Raw genomic sequence first — 19,196 nt, 5'->3', positions numbered from 1 at the left:
ATTGGATTCAACACTTTAACGAATGCCCTATCATTTATCTCCTGGGTGACTCTCAGCAGTCTCCTGGAGATTCGTGTCCAATTCCTGGGGACTCCAGAGCAATCCTGGAGGGTTGGCAACCCTACCGGAGAGTGACTTGCGTTTTATAGATGCTGCATCAATTAACTGCATCAAAAGCTATTGCACATTTTGTCAGGTATCCCAGTCGTAGCCCTATTGGTCTAGAGGCAAAAGGAATCAAAACTCGTGGAAGAGGTGGTATCTTTTATTAGGCCAACTAGATATGTGCAAATAAATACATTTTGAACACTTTTAGCCATGCAGGATGCGTAGGGGTGCATATGCACCCCCTGAGATTGGGTGCTCACCATGCCCCCCAGCCCTCTGGGCTAGCCAGTCAGGGCCGCCCCCTGCAGGCTGCCATCTGTTGCCAGGCCCACTAAGGGAGCCTGCAGAGCGTAAGGAAATGTCCCCCCTCCCCCGCCCCATCAGGCCCCTCCCTGTCCATACAGGGAGCCGGGAAGTGCCACGCGCCTGTGACGTCACGGCAGGCGCAGTGGCGTCACCACTCCGCTTAAGGCGAGCGGAGAACGTACTCAACCGGGGTCTCGCCCTCCAGCCAATCACAAGCGGCCGCCGCTGACGTCACAGGTGGCCGGGCCCTCAGCTCCACCCCGCGACGCTCACGTGACGGGCGCTGGCGGTCAGCTGACTGCCGAGGTGCGCGGCGGCCGCGATGGAGTTTCTCCTGGGAAACCCGTTCAGCTCCCCCGTGGGGCAGCGCATCGGTGAGTGTGGCCCCCAAGCCCCCCCCCCCCCCACGACGTCCTTGACATTTGGACTCGTCCACTAGCCGGCCCGACCCCGACCCCGCCCCCTCCCCCAGAAAGTGACCGCGCTAGCCGCCGAGTAGGTGCGTGGTAGGGGGAGTGGGGTGGGACTTACTCCCTCTTTAAGGCGGGGTTGACGCGACTTCAGCCAATGGGGAAGTGACGGTGCTTTGATTGACGGCGCTCTGCCACCAATAGGGAGGGGCCAGAGACGTGGAACCGTGGCGGCCGCCCTCCCAGCTAATCCCTACGCGAGGGGGTCGCGGGCGGCGGAGAAAGTTTCCCGCATTAAAGGTGCCGCGACCTGAGCCCCGCCCCCTGCGGGCAGGCGGGGCAGTAATTGCCTGCTTGACATCCGTCCCTCCCCCTGGCTTTCTTTGGCCAGAAGCTGCTCCCTGATTGGCTGGGGAGGCATGGGGTGTCCCTGGAGGAAGGGAGGTGGGGTGGGTACCCTTGGGTGCAGGCTGCACCTCGCTCTCAGTATGGAGCAGGGCCCTGCACTCTTGCTTCTAGGTTTTAGGCTACCCCCAAGGCATTGGCTTCTTGCAGATCCAGAACCAGCTGCTGGGCGCAGAGGTGGGTGGCGTATCCATTGCCTGGCATTGGAGCAGTGCCATGTATCCCCCCAGCCCTGGCAACAGAAACCCTTCCCCAGAGCGCTGTCTCCCCTGCTAGTGCCCCCTGCCTCCAGCAGCTCCTCACAGAGTTACCCCTTAGGCAGGGAAGCTTCTGCAAAACCCAGGGAAATCGGGCCAGACTGGACATGTGTCCGTCGTGTCATCGGTTTGGCACAGATCAGCGTTATAATGCAGATGCCATGGCCCTGCGCTGCACAGCTTCTGGCCAGGATTGATTTCTGCTACCAGCGCTAGGCACCTGCCTCAGCTTTTTGCAGGATTGGGGGTTTGTTTTATTGCAGGGTGGATTTACCACCATGTTGGGTTTTTTTAGGAAGATGACCCCTCATTATCCCCTGCCCCATGAAGGCTGTAGTAAGGCAGGGAGTCAGAGCTACCAGTTAAGCCCAAAAACGTGGAGGGAGCATGATTGGGCCTAATCCGAGACCTTGCACAACTTTAGAGAACAACGTTCCCTGTCGTCATATTAGTCATTTAACCTGAGAGAAGAGCGGGGAGGTACTGCTCTAAAGAGAAGGGGCACAAAGAAACTGTAGACAAGAATGGAAAATTGTTTTGGAGCTGAAATACAAAAAAGGGTAGGAGAGACGGGGCAGGGAGCGGGGTGCTCCCAGGAAGTTTTAAAAGGGGTTAGGTACTATTTTCTCCTATGGTTCTCTATGTATGGTCTTTCTACATATCGTGTGTGTGTGTGTGAAATAGGAATTAGGTTTTCAGAGACTTTGTCTTTCTGACAGCTGCCTTGATTGCTGGTCCTCTCTCTCTCTCTCAGCCTTTCTGTTCCACAGTGTTTTGGGTCAGATTGCCTCTTGCAGACATTGACTGTCTGAAGCCACTGGATAACTGAACCAACGACAAGCAGAGTGCATGTTCATCACAGAAATCGTCGACCGGCAGCCTCTCCTGTACACATGGACCACCTGTGTTCCTTTCCCCATAGAGCATTTGTGTACATTCCTCCTTTACAGCTGTTCCCCACCAGCCCTTTTCTCTCTTCTCTTCTCTTCTCTTCTCTTCTCTTCTCTTCTCTTCTCGGCTTTCCCCAGTGACCAAAACCCTCTGTTACCCATCTTCCTAACCAACCAAAAGTTTCCAGTGGGCTTCCTAGTCCTGCCTTGCCATGACGTTCTGTCCTAATCAGCTTCTTACTCAGACCTCATTACTGTAATATCTGAATGCCATCTAGTAGCAACATGACTAACATTAGTCATAGGTTTGGTCTCATCCTCTCCCAGTGGGGGAGAAGTCTGTGCTGTGAAGCATATTTGGAACTGTGCACATGTCCCCAGGCATGCACTCATATTGCTAGTGTTGAGCACCCAGGCAGTTGTCATGTTTTTACACCTCAAAAGTGTTGTTCTCCCTGCCCCCACATTCATTTTTTTGTGAGTGCGACTCATTTCAAAGAGACCAAAGAATGACACAAGCTATATTAATAGAGCAGTGCTGGACACTGGGAGGATGGGCAGCAGCTGGGCATGCAGCTTGCAACCCATTAATGTGGGGGGAAAGGATCAGTTTGGCTTAATCGTATAAGGGCATGTTCCTTCAGGGATGAAAAGGTGTGTGTGATTTTTATTTTTGTATTTGTTTCATCCATGCAGACAGGCTCTGTTTAGTGGAGGAGCGTTCTCACAGATGCTTCTAGTGTAAATGGCCGTTGCTTCCTGGAGTGAATGGAATTTGGTCTGGTTTGCTTTTTTTACTCGCTTCTAGATGCTGGTGGTTTCCACTCCCTTCCCTACCCCTAGATATTTTGATCAGAAGAGTACCCAGATTGTAAGCAGCTTCTCTCTGCTCATGATGGAAAAAACGGTTTGCAGCTGACCGCCAGCAACAAAGGGGAAGAGGTCAGAGTAGTCAGGGCTGGTAACGGAAGAATCGGAGAGGAGAGCCCAGTGTTGGCAGTGCCTTGCATGCGTCAGATGGAGAAGAAGGGTTATGAGAGCCCACAAGAGTGGAAGCCTCGTAGACAGTAAGGAAGAAGGTGGGCTGCACCTGGTTGTGAGTTATCAGAAGTGATGGGGATACAGCAAGGAACCATTCATGGGAGTGCTTTCCCTCTTTGGAGTTCTGCCTAGCAAAATTCTTGTGACAAGAATAAATATTATTAACCTCACCTGACAGATGAGTGGACCCAAGGCACAGAGAGTGGCTTCCCCAGAGTCTCATGGCAGATCAGTGCTCTGGATACAGACCCCAACTCCACAGTGGAGCCCCAAAGTCTTGACCAATTTAAAGCCACGGTTTCAGGCTGTCTGCAGCCTCTGAAGGCTAATCATGCAATTTCCTAAAGGGCAACATGAATGAAGTGTGTCAATGTGTCTCCATGATTTACAAAGTTATAAAACACCTTGAGAAGAAAGATATTTTTTAGTTTATAACACAAATGGTTTGCATGCATGGGGTGCCTGCATCTGAAAATATTTATCAGCTTTCCAGATTTTGTTCCAAGTCCCCCTTGAGGTAGGAAATTTGAAGTCAGAAAATAGTAGTGTCCTCTTTATTTTGCAATCAGAGAAACAGGGGTGATGGGAAACTTAATGATTTGCCCTGTGTCTCCGAGTGAGTTGGTTGCTGAGAGCTGGATTCTCTTGTCTTCTGATCTTATAATTTAATCACAGGATCAACCTCTGTCTTGTAATATCCCACAGGCTTTTCCCAGTCAACCTGGTTAGAACTTTTTTTTTTTTCTAATGAAAGTTTGCCCAGGAAAAGAACGTCCAAATCCCCAGAAAAAACACTCAGACTATAAACTGTATGGATTTTCTGTATGTCAGAGAGGATTTCTGGGCTCTCCATCAAACGCTATGTAGTTCTTGGACAAAGTTGGTTGGCACCCATAGGCGAGTTAGTCTCTAAGGTGCCACCCTGCCCTGCCTTCTGTCTAATAACTACAAGAAATCCTACTGTGGAGAAACACATTAATACAAGGAAGGAAGCTTTCCATGGGTTGCAAGTCCCAGAAGCCTGAGAGTAAGGGGTAGGGAATCATTGATACTGTCCAGCCCTGGGCCCTGACACTTGGAGCTTAGAGAAAATTACCACATCCGTGCAGAGGGTGGGGTAGGAAAGGTCTGCTATTGATAATGGAGAGGATAAGGAGAATAGGGATAGAAGTGAGGAAGCAGAGAAGAGTCTGTTTTTCAGGGAAAACTAAGGGAAAGGGGATGGCAATGGCCAGAGAAGCTTTGGGGCCCACTGCTGTGGTGTGCAGAAGGGAGCCAATAAAAATAAAACATGCCTAAGCCCCTGCAAGGAATATAAGGAAAAAAGGGAAGATGATGCACTATTTCCCTAACCCACCACCTCATAGTCCCTTCATCCTGGCTCTGTGGGATTGGAGTTTCAGGAGTGGGAAGGCTGAAGAAGCAGAGAGCTGCCCCTTCCTCCTTGACACTTCAATGCTGATGCTGCTGAGATAAGTGTTAACAGTTCCTTTATGACCGCACCTCCACGCGCACCCCCTGAGGAGAGAGGTCAGAGAGCAGGAGCTGTCTGAGGAGACATGTGCTTCCTAAAAAGCTACACTGCCTGATGGGAGGAGACCATAGGCAGAAATGCAAGGGACAAATCTCTGCTGTATTCAAGCAACGTGTCTGTGGATGCTCAGCCTTGCATTGTGTCCTCAACCCTTTCTGTAAAATGGAAACCTTTCCCATTATGCAGCTCACGTCTGAACTGTGGAGTCCTGCCTGTGCCTGTGTGTCCTCTCCCACAGTCCGCCACCAGAGGAGAGGGTGTGGGCAGGGACTGCAAGGTACAAAAGAAGGTGGGAAGAACTTGGATTCGGGTGCTGTGTCTCTGGTGCTGCTTTCTCGTGGATCTCCAAAGTCGTGATTCCATGAAAAGCAGCTCACTCCAAACTCAGAGGAAAGCATGCGGGAATAGTGTGCCCTTGCTACTTTGCAAAGCTGTTCAAAACTGGCAAGGATAAAGCACTATAGGGAATGCTGGCAGAGGGCGTGGACTAGATCACAGGATAAAGTGTAAGGAGGAGGTAGTAGACTCTAACCTGCTAACCGACGGTTTCTGAGATGAGAAGTTCCTGGAGGCTGACTGGCTGGAGGGGGATGCGAACAGATTTCATAGATTTCGTAGACGGTAGGGCTGGAAGGGACCTCGGAAGATCATCGGGTCCAGCCCCCTGCCCCAGGGGCAGGAAGTCAGCTGTGGTCAAAGGATCCCAGCAAGATAAGTGTCAAACAGGGTTGGTTTTATTTTGTGGGGGTAAAGTGAGGAGGCGAGGCAGATGTCACAGAGGGTGCTTGGTGCCTTCTATCTCAAGTTCCTCAATTTCCCTGCCACCTTTACTGTATGCCACAGGATTGGCTGGATGGCATCATAAATCCGTCAACAAGCCCTCCCCAACTATGGAGATGAGACAATAGGCTGGGAAAGGAAGAAAGGTCAGATTCTATCATAGTATGAACTGGGTCAACTCCATTGTACCACTCATCCCAGGTCTGGCATTAGCTCCCAAGCTTTAGAACAGGACTGGCTTTGATAACTTAGCCAGATTAAGTAGGATCATTCCAAACTCCAGCTGAAAGGAATATTCTTTGTTAACATCATCCTTGGCACCGACTGCCGTTTGATGTAGAAAGACTAAAGAGGACAAGTTGGGAGCATGCCAGAGCCTTAGACATCTGGACTAACCTGACTGGCCTGTAAAGCAATCCAGCTTCACAGCGTTTGGTAGCGTAAGATGAACCCCAACATTGCCACACCCGGGACACGGGCTTGCTGCCAAAATAAAGCGGTGCTGAAGTTTCTGCAGGGCAGACATGCTGTCAGCTCACCGTGTTCAGCAGCCTGTCAGGTTTGTGTGCACCAGTGACCCCTACGTGAGAAATAATCAGTGGCCAGTTGCATTCCAGCTCTTGCAACTCCTGTTTTTAAAAACTTGCTGCTGTTGTGCTCAGTGGCTGGGCTCCCGGGGATCATGTTGCATGAGCTGTGGACAGCTCATGTGCTAATTACAGCTTCTGAAGCAGGGCCTGGCATACTGATCCATCACGTGACCAATAAGTAGACTTTGTTTTTCCCCGAAGCTCCAACTGAAGGGTAAAGAGGAGGATTTCCTTTCTCAGGAAGGACTCCAGCTTCTCTTATTAATCTTGGGTAGTGCCGTGCTGCAGAGAAGCATTAGAAGGGAGTTAACTCCAGCTTTCCCTTAGGCCTTTTTAAAATCAGCTGGTCCAGCCCTTCACCTGTATAGCCTTCTAGTGCTTTGTCACAGTTGCAGTCATATTGTCTGTGTGTCTGGTTGCTGCCTCTTTGCTCTCAGACTTTTGCTTTCTTCCATGTTATGGTTGTATAAGGGCGACGCTGTAGTTGTGATGGTCCTTGCCTCTCACTTCATTTCTGGATCATCACGGCTACATCACTCTTGCACTGCTCAGAGTTTTGAGCATCCCTTGATCTTTTTTTGTCAAGCTTTTCACCTTCCAAAGCATATCATCAGCTGCTGTTGGACAGGGTGCCAGAATCAGTGGCCTGTTGCTTAATTGTAGGGAAGCCAGTTGTGTCCATACTGGTTGCTTGCTTGGAGTCCTCTCTTCCTTGTAAGTGAGCAGCTGGGCTAGAGGAGCATGTGGGGCTGGTTTGCATTTCTTCCTGAAAAGTAAACGCCATCCAGACCTTGAAAGCTTGTCTGTGCAGGACAAGCAGTGCTACAAGTCACCCTATGAAATCTGGCTCGGGAAGGTGGGGGCACAGTGTCTGGGGATCCTGGTCAGGGTTGTTGAGGAAGGATATTGAAGGGAGAGGCTTGGAGGAACTCTTGAACTGAAAGGAAGGCTTCATGGTTAGGAGCAGCTTTCCCTCCACCCCACTGTCCCATTTCTCTTGCTGCCAAGGATTCTCCAGCAGCCCCTTCCACCTGTGATCTGTTGCATTTGTGGGGAGGACAAAACAGGCTAGTCTTGCCCAAGGTCTTTCCAGCGTAGCAAGGGCAGTATGACTTGTGCCCTTCAATGCAGAAGGTGACACATTGCAGTGGAACTTCTGATGACGTTGGCATTTGTGCTGGGTTGGTAGTGGGCAGGATGTGCTGACTGGCGTATTAGAGGAGACAGTAAGGAGGATGTCCTAAGGAACCATTTGTTTATGATTCATTCCTGAAGGGGTAAAAGATCACTTGACCTTCCAAGGAGCCTTCAGGGGGCTGCACAGAGCCTCGGTACAGCAGATTAGCCAGAACTTTGAAAACCACAGTTGCTACCATGGTTTTCTGTGGCCTCTTGTTCCCTGTTCTGCCTGCCTCCATCTTGTGCTGGCAGCCCAGCTGAATCCATGGGTACCCACTTTTTGCCCAGTCAAGAGGGGCATATTGAGGCCCAAAGGCTGCATTAAACATCAGCATGCAGCTGACCTGATTTTTGGAGTGTGGGTATGAACAAATTTGCCTTTTGGTAGCTTAGAGCAGTGGCCTCCTTCCCCTTTGAAGCATGTATCACCTGTTTGGATCTGACTTAAGTCTGCATAATCCTGTAGTGAGCCAAGATTGTTAGGTCTGTCTATACCCTATGCTAGAAAATGACCTGCCTGGGTTTATCATTTCCATGAGAAGTATATCTGTATGAAAGGTGAAGGTAGCAATGAGCTGGACTGCTGAGTGTGCAGTGGATTGCACTTTGCCCTCCCCTGAGATAGTAGTACTGTATCCCAACATGCAGGGAACTGTGTAAGGTAGGAATAGTTTCAGACAACCCTAGAGCTAAAGTTGTCCCTAATCCATCTCTCTTTCCTCTTGTCTTTTCCCATTCCATCACCAGTAGGCAGGGCTGCATGGCAGCTTAATACATGAGACAGGGAAAGAGAGAGCAAGAGATCATTAGGTGTTGCTCTATCAGCAGAGCGGGTATCTCAAAGATACGGAGAGAAGGCAGATTGGCAAAGAGGGCTGTTCTGAATGGGAAGAGGAAGGGGAGCCAGGACACCAAGGACCAGGTTTTCACAAAAATGCTCAGAACACTTCAGTGTTTCAGGCTTTTGCAAAACCTGAACCTTCATCTGGTATCTAAACAGGCCTGTGCTCTTTTGAAACCTTGGCCCCATGTGATCAATGAACACTATGGAAGACAGGAGGGCAAGCAGAGAGCCTGCATGTTCCCTAATGTTTTTCTGTGCGCTGTCTTCCATTTGCTTCTACCCTGCTGACTTTGCAATGGAGAGAGCCCCAGCTGCCTGCCATGATATTCGCTTTTATCTGCAGGCTGGCAGTGTTCCTAGGCAAGTGGTACTCCCATCACCAAGCCTGGGGTGGGACTGAGGTTTAGCTGATTGCTGGGTGGAGGCCCTAGTAACTCTGGGTAATAACAACTTGTTGCTCAACTCTTTGCCGTGAATAACAGCATAGCACACTCAGAAACTCTAAATTAAAGGGGACGTGGTCAAAGAGGAATTCAAATTGCCCTGATGCAGTCCTGCGGTTGACTCCCCTGCATACGCTGTAGAGACCAAAGGACCATGTTTTAGTGCCCTTTGAAGAGAAGCTTGAAAATCAAATAAGAGATACGGTTTTTTTGTTGTGGCTCTTGTGTCAAAAAACAAAAAGGCTTGATTCTTCTCTTATTTAGCATGGAGCTAATTCAGAATTATTCCATGTGAATTAAACTGGGTTTAGTGGCAGATGGATCAGGCCCAATAGAGCATTTTTATCCTTCGCTAGCTACAGAGCAGTAGCAAAACAAATAGTTCCTGGAGCAGTGACACTGTATTGTGGAGTCAGGTGGTCATGCCTCCCCCTGGACTGTGCCAATTCAGAGAGAGAAAGAAAAAGATAACGTGTGTGCATGCACACATACATGTACATATATAATGTACAGTGAACGAAAGGGACAGGAAAAGCTGATACAGACCCCCCCCCCCCCCCCCCCCGAGGCATACAGGTTAAGGGCATAACTCAACTGCATAACAGGCTGTCAATCCCAGTTTGTCTCCTGTTGTAACAAACCCCCAGTTACCTACTTGTTGATTAAGGGCATAAATCAGTTAGGTGCATAGCATCTTTCATCCCCATTATCTGCTTTGTAACTCCTTGTACTCCCCACGGTTCCCTACTTACTCTGGTTGCAATGGTGTTCCTCTCTTCAACCATGTCAGGACAGTGAAAGAAAAGCGCCAGCCTGTGGGTCCAGGCTTCTCATAGGTGGTTCTGAACAGCATCCCAGAGCCTTTTCTTATCTTTGTCCTGTACCTTTTCTTTCTCTAGAGAAAGCCACTGATGGATCCCTGCAGAATGAAGACTGGGCCCTCAACATGGAGATTTGCGACATCGTGAACGAGACAGAGGAAGGGTAAGGGAGCTGGTGTGGATGTGCCTCCAGCAACACAAGCATGCACCCTGTACAGCAGTGCTTCTCAAACTGTCTGATGTGGCGGACCGGCAATTTTTTTTCCAGTAGACCAGGGACTGATGCCCGGTTCAGCCGGTGGCAGCAACTGTGTGTAACAGTGCTACACAAATGCGCGACCGGCTGTTTCTTTTGCTTTCCTCATCTCGCACAACGTGACCTCACCTGGAGTGTTGGAACGTACGAACTGTGGCGCTATGACATACCAATGTTATGCTTCTGAAAATATATTTCTTTCTTTCCTGGCAACTCGTTGCAGACCGGCGACCGGTGGCTGGTCCGCAGACCAGCACTTTGAGAAGCACTGCTGTACAGTAAAATCCCCTGAGGAACCTTGGCTTGAGTGAGATGAAAATACCACATCCCTGGCTGCTCTCAGTCTCTGCTGTGCTAGGGAGACTTGTAGATACAGCACAGCTACTCGTCCTAGCTAGAGACTCCATTCGATGCTACCCAGAATCCTTTATGTGAGCATGACGAGCAGTTTATTGACCAGGCCATTGAGTCTGTTACAAGCACCCTGGCTCAAGCCATTTTGCATCCCCTTTCCCAAAAGAAAGTTATTTATCCTGATATGTCCCTTCTTTGTTGCCCTCTCTTTTGGGAGTTTGACCATATCCAGACTGGTAACTGAAGGGACTTGGAAAATCTCAGCCTACCATTCAGTTCTTTGACTTTATCCAAGCCCAGCCGGGATTGTGTGCTCAGGTATTTGCATATAGAATAAATTGGCCATGTTCAATAGGGTGGGAGGTCCCAGGTCCCCTCTCCCTGATGAGCAGCTGTAGAATGAGACCTTCAGAAATCTGGAGCATGCCAGACACGCTGGCTCCAGGCCCTGTAAATAACCTGCACCAGGGAGCTGGTGAACTCCGCAGGGGCCACTCCCTCTAGCTGCAGAAATGTCAAGAGCAGCATGCAGTGGGAGCAGTGAAATCCAAAACAGGGGAATCTGCCCCCTTCCACTGCCCACCCCCTCTCCCTCAAAGGGTGATAGTAGCTAGGCCCAGTTTCCAGTTACACCACTTGTCATTTTTCTGAGTCACCTGTCTCCACCAGTCATGCCCTTCAGTCAGGTATTCATATGTTCCCACAGTTCAGAACATAGCCCTGACCTCCACTTCCCATGCTATTTCAGTTCTGGGCTCCAGATGGCTCAGCTGATGTACCTCAATCCTGTTGTACAGTGCTCCCTCTACTTGTGCTCTATCCATCAGCATCCCTCCTCCCATACAACGTGGCCAGTCTACTCCATTCCTGCCCTGCATTGCCACTGGCTCTTCTAGTTCTGGCCTCCCCCTTTGCTCTACCAGTGTATCTCATTCCTCTCCTTAGACACCCAGTACTATGCCAGCCTTGCCCCTACCCTATCACAGCTTGTTTGTGTACTTCAGTCCAGCATCGTGCCCTCATACAGTGTTGCAGCACCACCCTGGCCCAGCACATCCAGCCTTTCTGAGAAAGCAGCAGTGTTAGCAACTTTGTTATACCTTGTCTCTCTCCTTCAGCATTGCAGCTGAAAACTCAGGCTTTGTTTCTTCCTGCCCAATGTTTGCTGAGATTGCAGAATAAACTCTCTCTAAAGAAGTAGTGTGGTCATTTGTGGGGGAAAGGAAGGAGCTTTTGCAGTTATCTTTTCTTAACATCCTTCTTCTCCACATCACACCCCAGTCCCTTTTTGGCTCACATTGATAGAGCAGTGTATCCTCAGTTCCCACCACCTTCCTCTGCTTTTGCGTCCTGTGCCAGCTGATGAATCCAAGAGCGGTGCCACCCATAGCATCATCTCTTGTCTGTGTACATGCTCACTCTGTCCCTGCACCTTGGATTGTCCGTGGTGTCAGTACAGATGCCCATGGTGCCAGGAAGCAAAACTTGCTAGTGTAACTATTGTTTCTGCTGCAGAGCCATCAGAGCTGCCTCACCTCTTGTTGTTTTGAGCCGTTCCAAAAACAGGGAAACGGGGGGACAGAATCACTAGCTAACTGCAAAGCCTTGGAACTTGGACGCCACATTGTTATAGTCTCTGCTACCAGACCTAGTTTTCTGTGTAATCCTTTCTCCATCTGACTTCCCTGCAGGCCCAAGGATGCCTTCCGAGCCATAAAGAAAAGGATTGTAGGGAACAAAAACTTCCATGAGGTCATGCTGGCTTTGACGGTTAGTGCTGTGGGCCTTTTCTCAGATACTGGAATCCTACTATAATGTTAGGTCCTTAGGCTCTCTGCTTCCAGCCTTTCCTATCTCCAGGGTTTGCCACAGCACTGCCACATTGGGCTTAAGCTCAATTAAAAAGGGAAAAACTACAGAGCTCAATTAAAAAGGGGAAACTACAGAACTAGGGGTGAATGGCTTTCAGAATCTGGGAGTGGGGAAGAGGAGTCTTTGGTCAAGGGTCTGTGGCAGCTCTGGAAAGGGGTACTTGCATCTTCAGAGTGGGTGGTACCCTGAGAGTCCTGCTGTCTAGTGTGGAAGAGACTGTGGTGCCAAGGCTACCATTTCAAAGGCCTGTGGTAGATACTGTGTACTTTATTTGGAACGTGGAGGCATGAGTAGGGGAGAAGGATACCAGCAGATGGGATTTTTCTTTTAGAGCCCTATGTATCAGCTGACCCTTCATAGATTCAAGTAAGGCAACTCTGCCTCCCTGCTCCTTCAGCCAGGAAGGTGAACCAGGCAGTATCTTATAATGACCCCTTTTTCCCATCTATTTTGAGGCACTTGGGAGCTGTGATGTGGAAATGTTGCTGTCTACAGGCAAACTCTGGGGTGGTGACTTTTTCCCTCTGGGGGAGAGATGCAAACAGGCCAGCTCAGAGAGAACTGTAACCAACTAATGCTTGTCTGACTCCACAGGTCTTGGAGACCTGTGTCAAAAACTGTGGCCACCGCTTTCACATCCTAGTGGCCAGCCATGACTTCGTGGAGGGTGTCCTGGTGAGAACCATCCTCCCAAAGAACAACCCACCCACCATTGTGCATGACAAGGTGCTGACCCTCATACAGGTGAGACAGAGGAAGGGCAGCCCTGCAGGCCCATCTGGTGGGCAGGGCCCCTGTTTCTTCTCTATTAAAAACATGTGACGTGCTGGTCGTAGAGGGCATTTGAAAAGCAAGGCAACAGGGGCGGAACTTCAGTATCATGTACAGCTGTGCTGACTGACAGCATGGAAGCCACTGGGCTTAACCTGCCTCATACTTCCAGCCGCTAGAACTAAGAATGGGACCTGGATCTCTTGCTTGGCAGTACAGAGCACTTAACTTCTAGAATATAGTTCCCAGCCTGGTTTATTGTGTCCTTAGGTGCTGGAATAAAAGGCAAATGGTGTAATTTACAGCATACACTGTCTCCTTCTCTCCCCAGTCCTGGGCAGATGCATTTCGCAGCTCACCAGACTTGACAGGTGTCGTATCTGTTTATGAGGACTTGAGGAGAAAAGGCCTGGAGTTTCCCATGACTGACCTGGATATGCTGTCTCCCATCCACACACCACAGAGGGTAAGTGAAGCCTGCATAGGGCCTCTGGTAAAAGACGAACTGGCTGCTGCTATATGGGGTTGATGAGGTTGGGGATGAGTGGCTGAGGCTGCCTGTAGCACACAGAGATCAAGGTAGGTTGAAGGGTCTGTGATAGCAAACTAATTGTGGGGCTATGGTGTAATGTAAAGTCGCTGCTCCTGTAGTACAGGAGCTGTGGAAGCTGTGTAGTAAGGGGCTGCAGCTGTGGAGGAAGAGGTGAAAGGGAGAAGCAGGTGGAGCTGCTGGAAAGAGACAGTGAATTTTATGAACATTACCAACCTTATTGCTTTTGTGTTTTCATCTGTTAAAAATATAATCAATCTCTCTCTCCCTGCCCCCCTTATGTACTATTAATGCATCACTCTGTCTCTAGACTGTTTATAGCCCTGACTCCCCATCAGGACAGAATTCACCTGCTGCCAACTCCCCTCAGGGAATGGAGTCCATTCTGCACCCTGTGACTCTGCCAGCAGAGCCAAGTACCCCCAGCGATGCACCCATCACACCCACGCTAGAGCAGGTAAGTAGAGTGCTGGCCCAGCATTCCCTCACCTTGAAGCTGTCTGTTTTAGTGCAGCTGTTTCTAGGCTCCCTGCTGCTCTCAAACTCCAGAGAACTCATCCCAGTCCCATGGGAGTGAGCTGGGAGGTCACCAAATGCTGTGCAGTGACATTCCCAAAGGAATGATGTAGGAGGGACCCAGTGGGCTAGCGAAGAGATGGTGTCTCCTGAAGCATCTGCAAGATAATTAGGGGTGCTGGGTTATACAGAGCCTAAGGGGATTCTTGACATTTCATCTCAGCAACTGTTTGCACAACAAATGCCTCAGTTTTGTCTGTTTGTCCCTTCTTCAAATGATTTTGCTCCCTCTGTCTTGGGAGTCCACTTTGCCCAGTGATTAAATTTCCAGAGGCAAGTGTTTCTCCCTTCTCCCCCATCCTCATTCGCATTGAGCCAGCATAACATTGAATTTTGCTCTGTTTTTCCTAGAAGGAATTAATTCTCTAGCTTCTAGAAGGCTGTCCCCTAGCATGAGCTAACTGCTCCTCAGAGTCTCATTAGCAGCCTTTGCCACTGAGGTGGGAGAGGGAAACCTCCTTTAACTGTATGCCCAGCACAGGCTCACCTGTAGATTGGGGTTTTTTTTTTCTTTCTTCTCACACTGTTGTTTTGGAAATAAAACTCTCTCTCTTCTGTGGAAGAGCCACTGGTTTGGAAGGGGGAGCTAGATCACTACAGCCATCTGTGCTAGCTGGTAAAGTGTAGGGATGAGATTGAGGCCTGGTATCAGAAGATACTGAGGATAATCTCAGTTTGATCCCCAGTAAATAGTTTCATAGTTGGTAGGGTCAGAAGGGACCTGAGCAGATCATCAAGTCCGACCCCCTGCCATGGCAGGAAAAAGTACTGGGGTCAAACAGCCCCAGCAAGGTGTTCATCTAACCTCCTCTTAAAGACCCCCAGGGTAGGAGCGAGCTCCACTTCTCTTGGAAGTTGGTTCCAGGTCTTAGCCGCCCCAACTGTGAAGTAGTGCCTCCTGATATCCAGCCTGAATCTGCTCTCTGTCAAGTTATGGCCATTGTTCCTTGTTACTCCCGGTAGTGCTTGGGGGAACAGGGACTCTCCTATTGCCTGCTGGTCTCCCTTGGCCAGTTTATAGATGGCCACCAGATCCCCTCTCAGCCTCCTCTTGTGGAGGCTGAACAGGTTCAGATCCCGTAGCCTATCTTCATAGGACCTGCCCTGCTGTCCCCGGATCATGCGGGTGGCCCTCCTCTGGACCCTGTCGATGTTGTCCACATCCCTTCTGAAGTGCGGTGCCCAGAACTGGACGCAGTACTCCAACTGGGGCCTGACCCAGCCTCCAACTGGGGCCTGACCAAATGGAGTCCCATGGAATAGTAACTAGAGGGCTTAGAGTTTCCAAGACTCCAGACCAAGCAGTCAGAGTCCAGTCTCCAGCAGTGGTTCTTTTAGGTCCTGAACAGCCTGTGTGAGATCATGTGCTAGTCAACCCTGTCCTCTCTCATTCACAGATTGGGAAGCTGCGCAGTGAGCTGGAAGTGGTGAATGGGAATGTGAAGGTGATGTCCGAGATGCTGACAGAGCTGGTGCCATCACAGGCAGAGCCATCTGACCTTGAACTGCTACAAGTAAGGAATCTCCAGCAGATGCCAGAGCTGGGGGGAGAGAAGAGCCACTTGGGTAAAACTTGGCCAAGTGCTGAGCCAATTAACTGAATGGCATCCCACACACCACACAGGGACAGCAGTTGAACATAGATGATTTGGGAGCAGCGAAAGTTGCGTGGGGTGGATACATCAAGGAAAGATGAGACAAAATTAAGGGGAAAATTTAATCTGAATAGCCCAGTAAAATCTACCTGGCCAAGGAGTAGCCTGTCAATGGGGTGACCTTGTATTCCTGACTGGGCCTTTCTCCCTAACTGGTTTAGCTAGAAGCCTGAGCTCAGCTTTCCACAACTGAGAGATCTGACCAGACCAGTTACCAACAGGCCTAGATTCAGTTTACTTTGCCTGGGTGAGCCTCTCACACCACTATCCACAGGGCCTGGTTTTATCTTCCCCTGCCTTCCCTAGAGGAAGACCCATTGGAGACAGAGTAGTCTGTGGCTATTAAATCCTGCAGATCTATGAGTTTTTGAGTTAACCTTGCTCCCCTGGCCTGACCTATGTGGTTGCTCCCCCTTGCTGTGGCAGGAGCTGAACCGGACATGCAGAGCCATGCAGCAGCGTGTGCTGGAGCTGATTCCCCGAATCCTCCATGAGCAGCTGACAGAGGAGCTGCTACTTGTCAACGACAACCTCAACAATGTGTTCCTGCGCTACGAACGGTACTCCTTCAGTCATGCTGCCTTCCTGCTCCTCTTCCCTCTTCTCCCCAGCTGCCCCTTCTCCATCCTGGGTATTTTATATTTGCCCATCTTTCTATGAAAGTAACATTCCAAGTGTATCAAACTGGGGCCACTCTCTTCCATCCTCAGTCCTCTGCACTCCAGCTCAAGGGGGTTTATTCCCTTCCCTTCATGTCACTTAAAGGACAGGGCTCTCTGAAACCTAGCATAGTTAAGGAGTTCCAGTTTCTTCAGCTAGTGACATGCAAGGAAGTGCCGTGGCCAGCATCACATCTGGCTGCCTTTGATCCCCCAGCCTGAGTGGCCAGGTACCCACTGACAGCTGGATTAACTGGAGGCAGCTGTCATGAATCTAAAATGAGGCTCCAACTCATGCCTCTAGAGAAGTCTTGACTGCTATCACTTCCTCCTCCACAATGCGTAACTTTTGTATAAGTTTTACTAGGACATAGAGAAACCTTTATGGCACAAGACTGGCAGAACAGGTGGGAGGAGGGAACTGCCTGCAAACTGCATCAGAGGTCCCCAGTGCAGACCACATAGCCCTGATGAAAATACCCAGTGGTAGAAGCCACCCCAGTTGTACCAACCTTTCCTGTAATTCTAGTAGGAGACAGGCAATGCATGGATTTAGTTGAGGGATTCTCCCTTTTCCCCATCAGAAAGACAAGCTGCCCCTCTGTCACTTGGGATGGGTGTTGCTCCAGGAAAGTGTAGACCCCTCCCTCTGCCCTTTCTCCTGCAACACCACCCCTACAGTGCCTCAGAGGTCTGTTACCCTGGGTGGGAATCAGGCTTGCAAATGAGGTTCCTCATTCTTCTCAGGTATGAAAGGGCAGATTGAGCCAGCCTGCAGCCTTCAGGGATGGGAAGCAGAGTGGTAAAGCTGGAAGGATGGGGGCGAATGCCTGCTAGAGATGCTTAGCAGCCATGGAAGCTTATGCCACTGAAACTCTTTGTATTTAATCTCTTGCAGGTTTGAGCGTCTCCGGACTGGCCGGTCTGCTAAGGTAACTCAGAACTTCCTTCCCTTCTGAGCATGTTGCAGGTAACTGACTCTAACCACAGTCACCCCCAACAGGGAGAGATGTGGCAGCCTGTATTTTTTGCTCAGACATTGAGGGTAAAAGGGAAAGCTTGTGGCCAGGGGAATGGGTAGGGATCAGTAAGGACTAAGCCCAGCCTGCAGGAATGGAGAATGACTTTTCCTTTCACCCAAAGGTCCCAAATGAAGTGGAAAACAACTTAGTGAACCTTGAACCTAGTGCCCCTTCAACAGTGAGGCAGCCTGAAGCCACCAGCAACCTCTCTGCTCAGCTGGCTGGGATGAGTAAGTAACCAAACAGTGTCCCTCTCCTGGGCAGGGACCTCTTCAGGGTCAAGATGTCCAGGTGTTCATCTGCTAACCTTTGTACAAAGTTGTCGAATTATGAAGTGAGCTAGAAACTGGGGCAGTGGTGTTGTAGAGTGACTCTTTCTCGTCACAGTGTGGTTCAGATAAATGCTTAACTTTGCTTTCTTTTCACGGTCCTGAAGGGTGAGGGTGTCAGTGATGCTGGTGCTGTAGCCTGAACTGAGAACACCCCTACTGAATGACCCTGGAGCTGGCTTCCACCATCTACCCAGTGGCAGGCTAACAGTGGACCCCAAGAAGAATTTTAACTTGCTCAGTTCAGAATCAAGCTTTCCCAGTGCTACCTCACTCCCTATGTTGTCAATTGTGGGATTTCCTTGGTGCTGAGTATTTACCATGCTCTCCTCTTGCCTTCCTGTAGGTTTAGGTTCTGGCAGTGTCAGTGCTGGCCTACGGTCCCTAGACACCTCTGGCAAACTGGAAGATGAGTTTGACATGTTTGCCTTGACCCGGGGCAGTTCACTGGCTGAGCAGCGCAAAGAGTGAGTGGCGGCTATTCTGCTCTGGGAATTTGGGTGGAGGGGGAAGTAGGGAGATGGAGATGAGAGCCTGGGGATGGGGAGGAAGGTGACTCTAGGTTTCACCTCTCTGCTACAGATGTGTGTCCTCTGTATGTTAGGCTGGGCAAGAAAGGATAGAGATGTGGGACAGGAATAATTGCACTTGGGCTTTCCTTGAATTCTGGGCTAATATAATACCCTCAGTGGGAACATAGCAGAACTTGGGTCCCCTGGATCTAAAATCATGAACACCTGCTGGAAGGCATAAGTGCAACTGGGAGTCAGGAGTTCTGGGGTCTACTCCCAGCTGTACCACTGGCCAGCTGTGTAACATTGGACTGGTCATCACACCTTCTTGTGCCTCACTCTCTCTATCTCCCTATCCCTAGAAATGGTGATACTTTATTTAGCAATATATTTAAGATCTGCTGATGAAGGGCAACTCATGGCTAGCTAGTAATATTATTGCCTGGACTAGATCCCAGCTTCTGCAGCCCAGACCATGAACAGAATAACCCCTCACAAACAAGCCGTAGGAGAGTGGTACGGAACCACAGTTTGCTGCTTCTTGGCTTTAGAGACTAGATCTGGATGCTCCAGCCTTCTCTGAAAATCTGTCCACCTTCTCTGAAAGACACGAGAGTCTGTGCTCTCACCCGTAACTCACAGGAGTGCTGGATCCCTTTGGATGGTCACAGCAGGACTGTGGCAGGTTCTCTTCCTTTACAGTCAGTCTGTCTCTACCCCTGTTCTTCCCAGTCTGAATTGCATTTTGCTTCTGGGAAAGGGAGCAGAGGTGAAATTGATGACACACACAACATTAACTGATGGATAAGGCTACTAAGAATCACAGTGCGATGGAGTTTTAGTCCTGTGGGTGGAGCTGGCTAAGGGATGTGCTTTTTTTCTGAGAAGCAAGAAGTCTGACTTCCCACACAGCATTGGGTCATATATATCCCATTGCCCTGAATGAGACCACTGGTCTATCTAGCCTGGTGTTCTGTGTTTGATGATGGCCAGTATAGATGATACAGGGCAGGACTGTCCAAATAGTAGTGT

The 19,196-nt window shown here is 49.8% G+C and overlaps 1 protein-coding gene across 2 annotated transcripts in view; it reads left to right on the top strand.

Annotated features, from left to right (window-relative positions):
• The first annotated feature begins 678 nt into the window (after nt 1-678).
• Nucleotides 679-19,196, top strand: part of TOM1 (target of myb1 membrane trafficking protein) — a 30,519-nt gene continuing 12,001 nt past the window's right edge. For both annotated transcript variants that reach the window (XM_006261898.4, XM_006261897.4), the window contains exons 1-11: nt 679-788; nt 9,687-9,771; nt 11,910-11,988; nt 12,685-12,834; nt 13,193-13,327; nt 13,722-13,868; nt 15,385-15,501; nt 16,069-16,202; nt 17,200-17,233; nt 17,445-17,553; nt 17,999-18,119. In XM_006261898.4, the coding sequence (XP_006261960.1) occupies nt 737-788; nt 9,687-9,771; nt 11,910-11,988; nt 12,685-12,834; nt 13,193-13,327; nt 13,722-13,868; nt 15,385-15,501; nt 16,069-16,202; nt 17,200-17,233; nt 17,445-17,553; nt 17,999-18,119 (1,163 nt within the window). In that variant the 5' untranslated portion in view covers nt 679-736. The remainder of the gene's footprint in view (nt 789-9,686; nt 9,772-11,909; nt 11,989-12,684; nt 12,835-13,192; nt 13,328-13,721; nt 13,869-15,384; nt 15,502-16,068; nt 16,203-17,199; nt 17,234-17,444; nt 17,554-17,998; nt 18,120-19,196) is intronic.

The sequence above is a fragment of the Alligator mississippiensis genome, chromosome 4, assembly GCF_030867095.1.
Source record: "Alligator mississippiensis isolate rAllMis1 chromosome 4, rAllMis1, whole genome shotgun sequence".
Lineage (NCBI taxonomy): Eukaryota > Metazoa > Chordata > Crocodylia > Alligatoridae > Alligator > Alligator mississippiensis.
The sequence above is the reverse complement of the archived record's forward strand: the minus strand, read 5'-3'. Positions and strand labels throughout refer to the sequence as shown.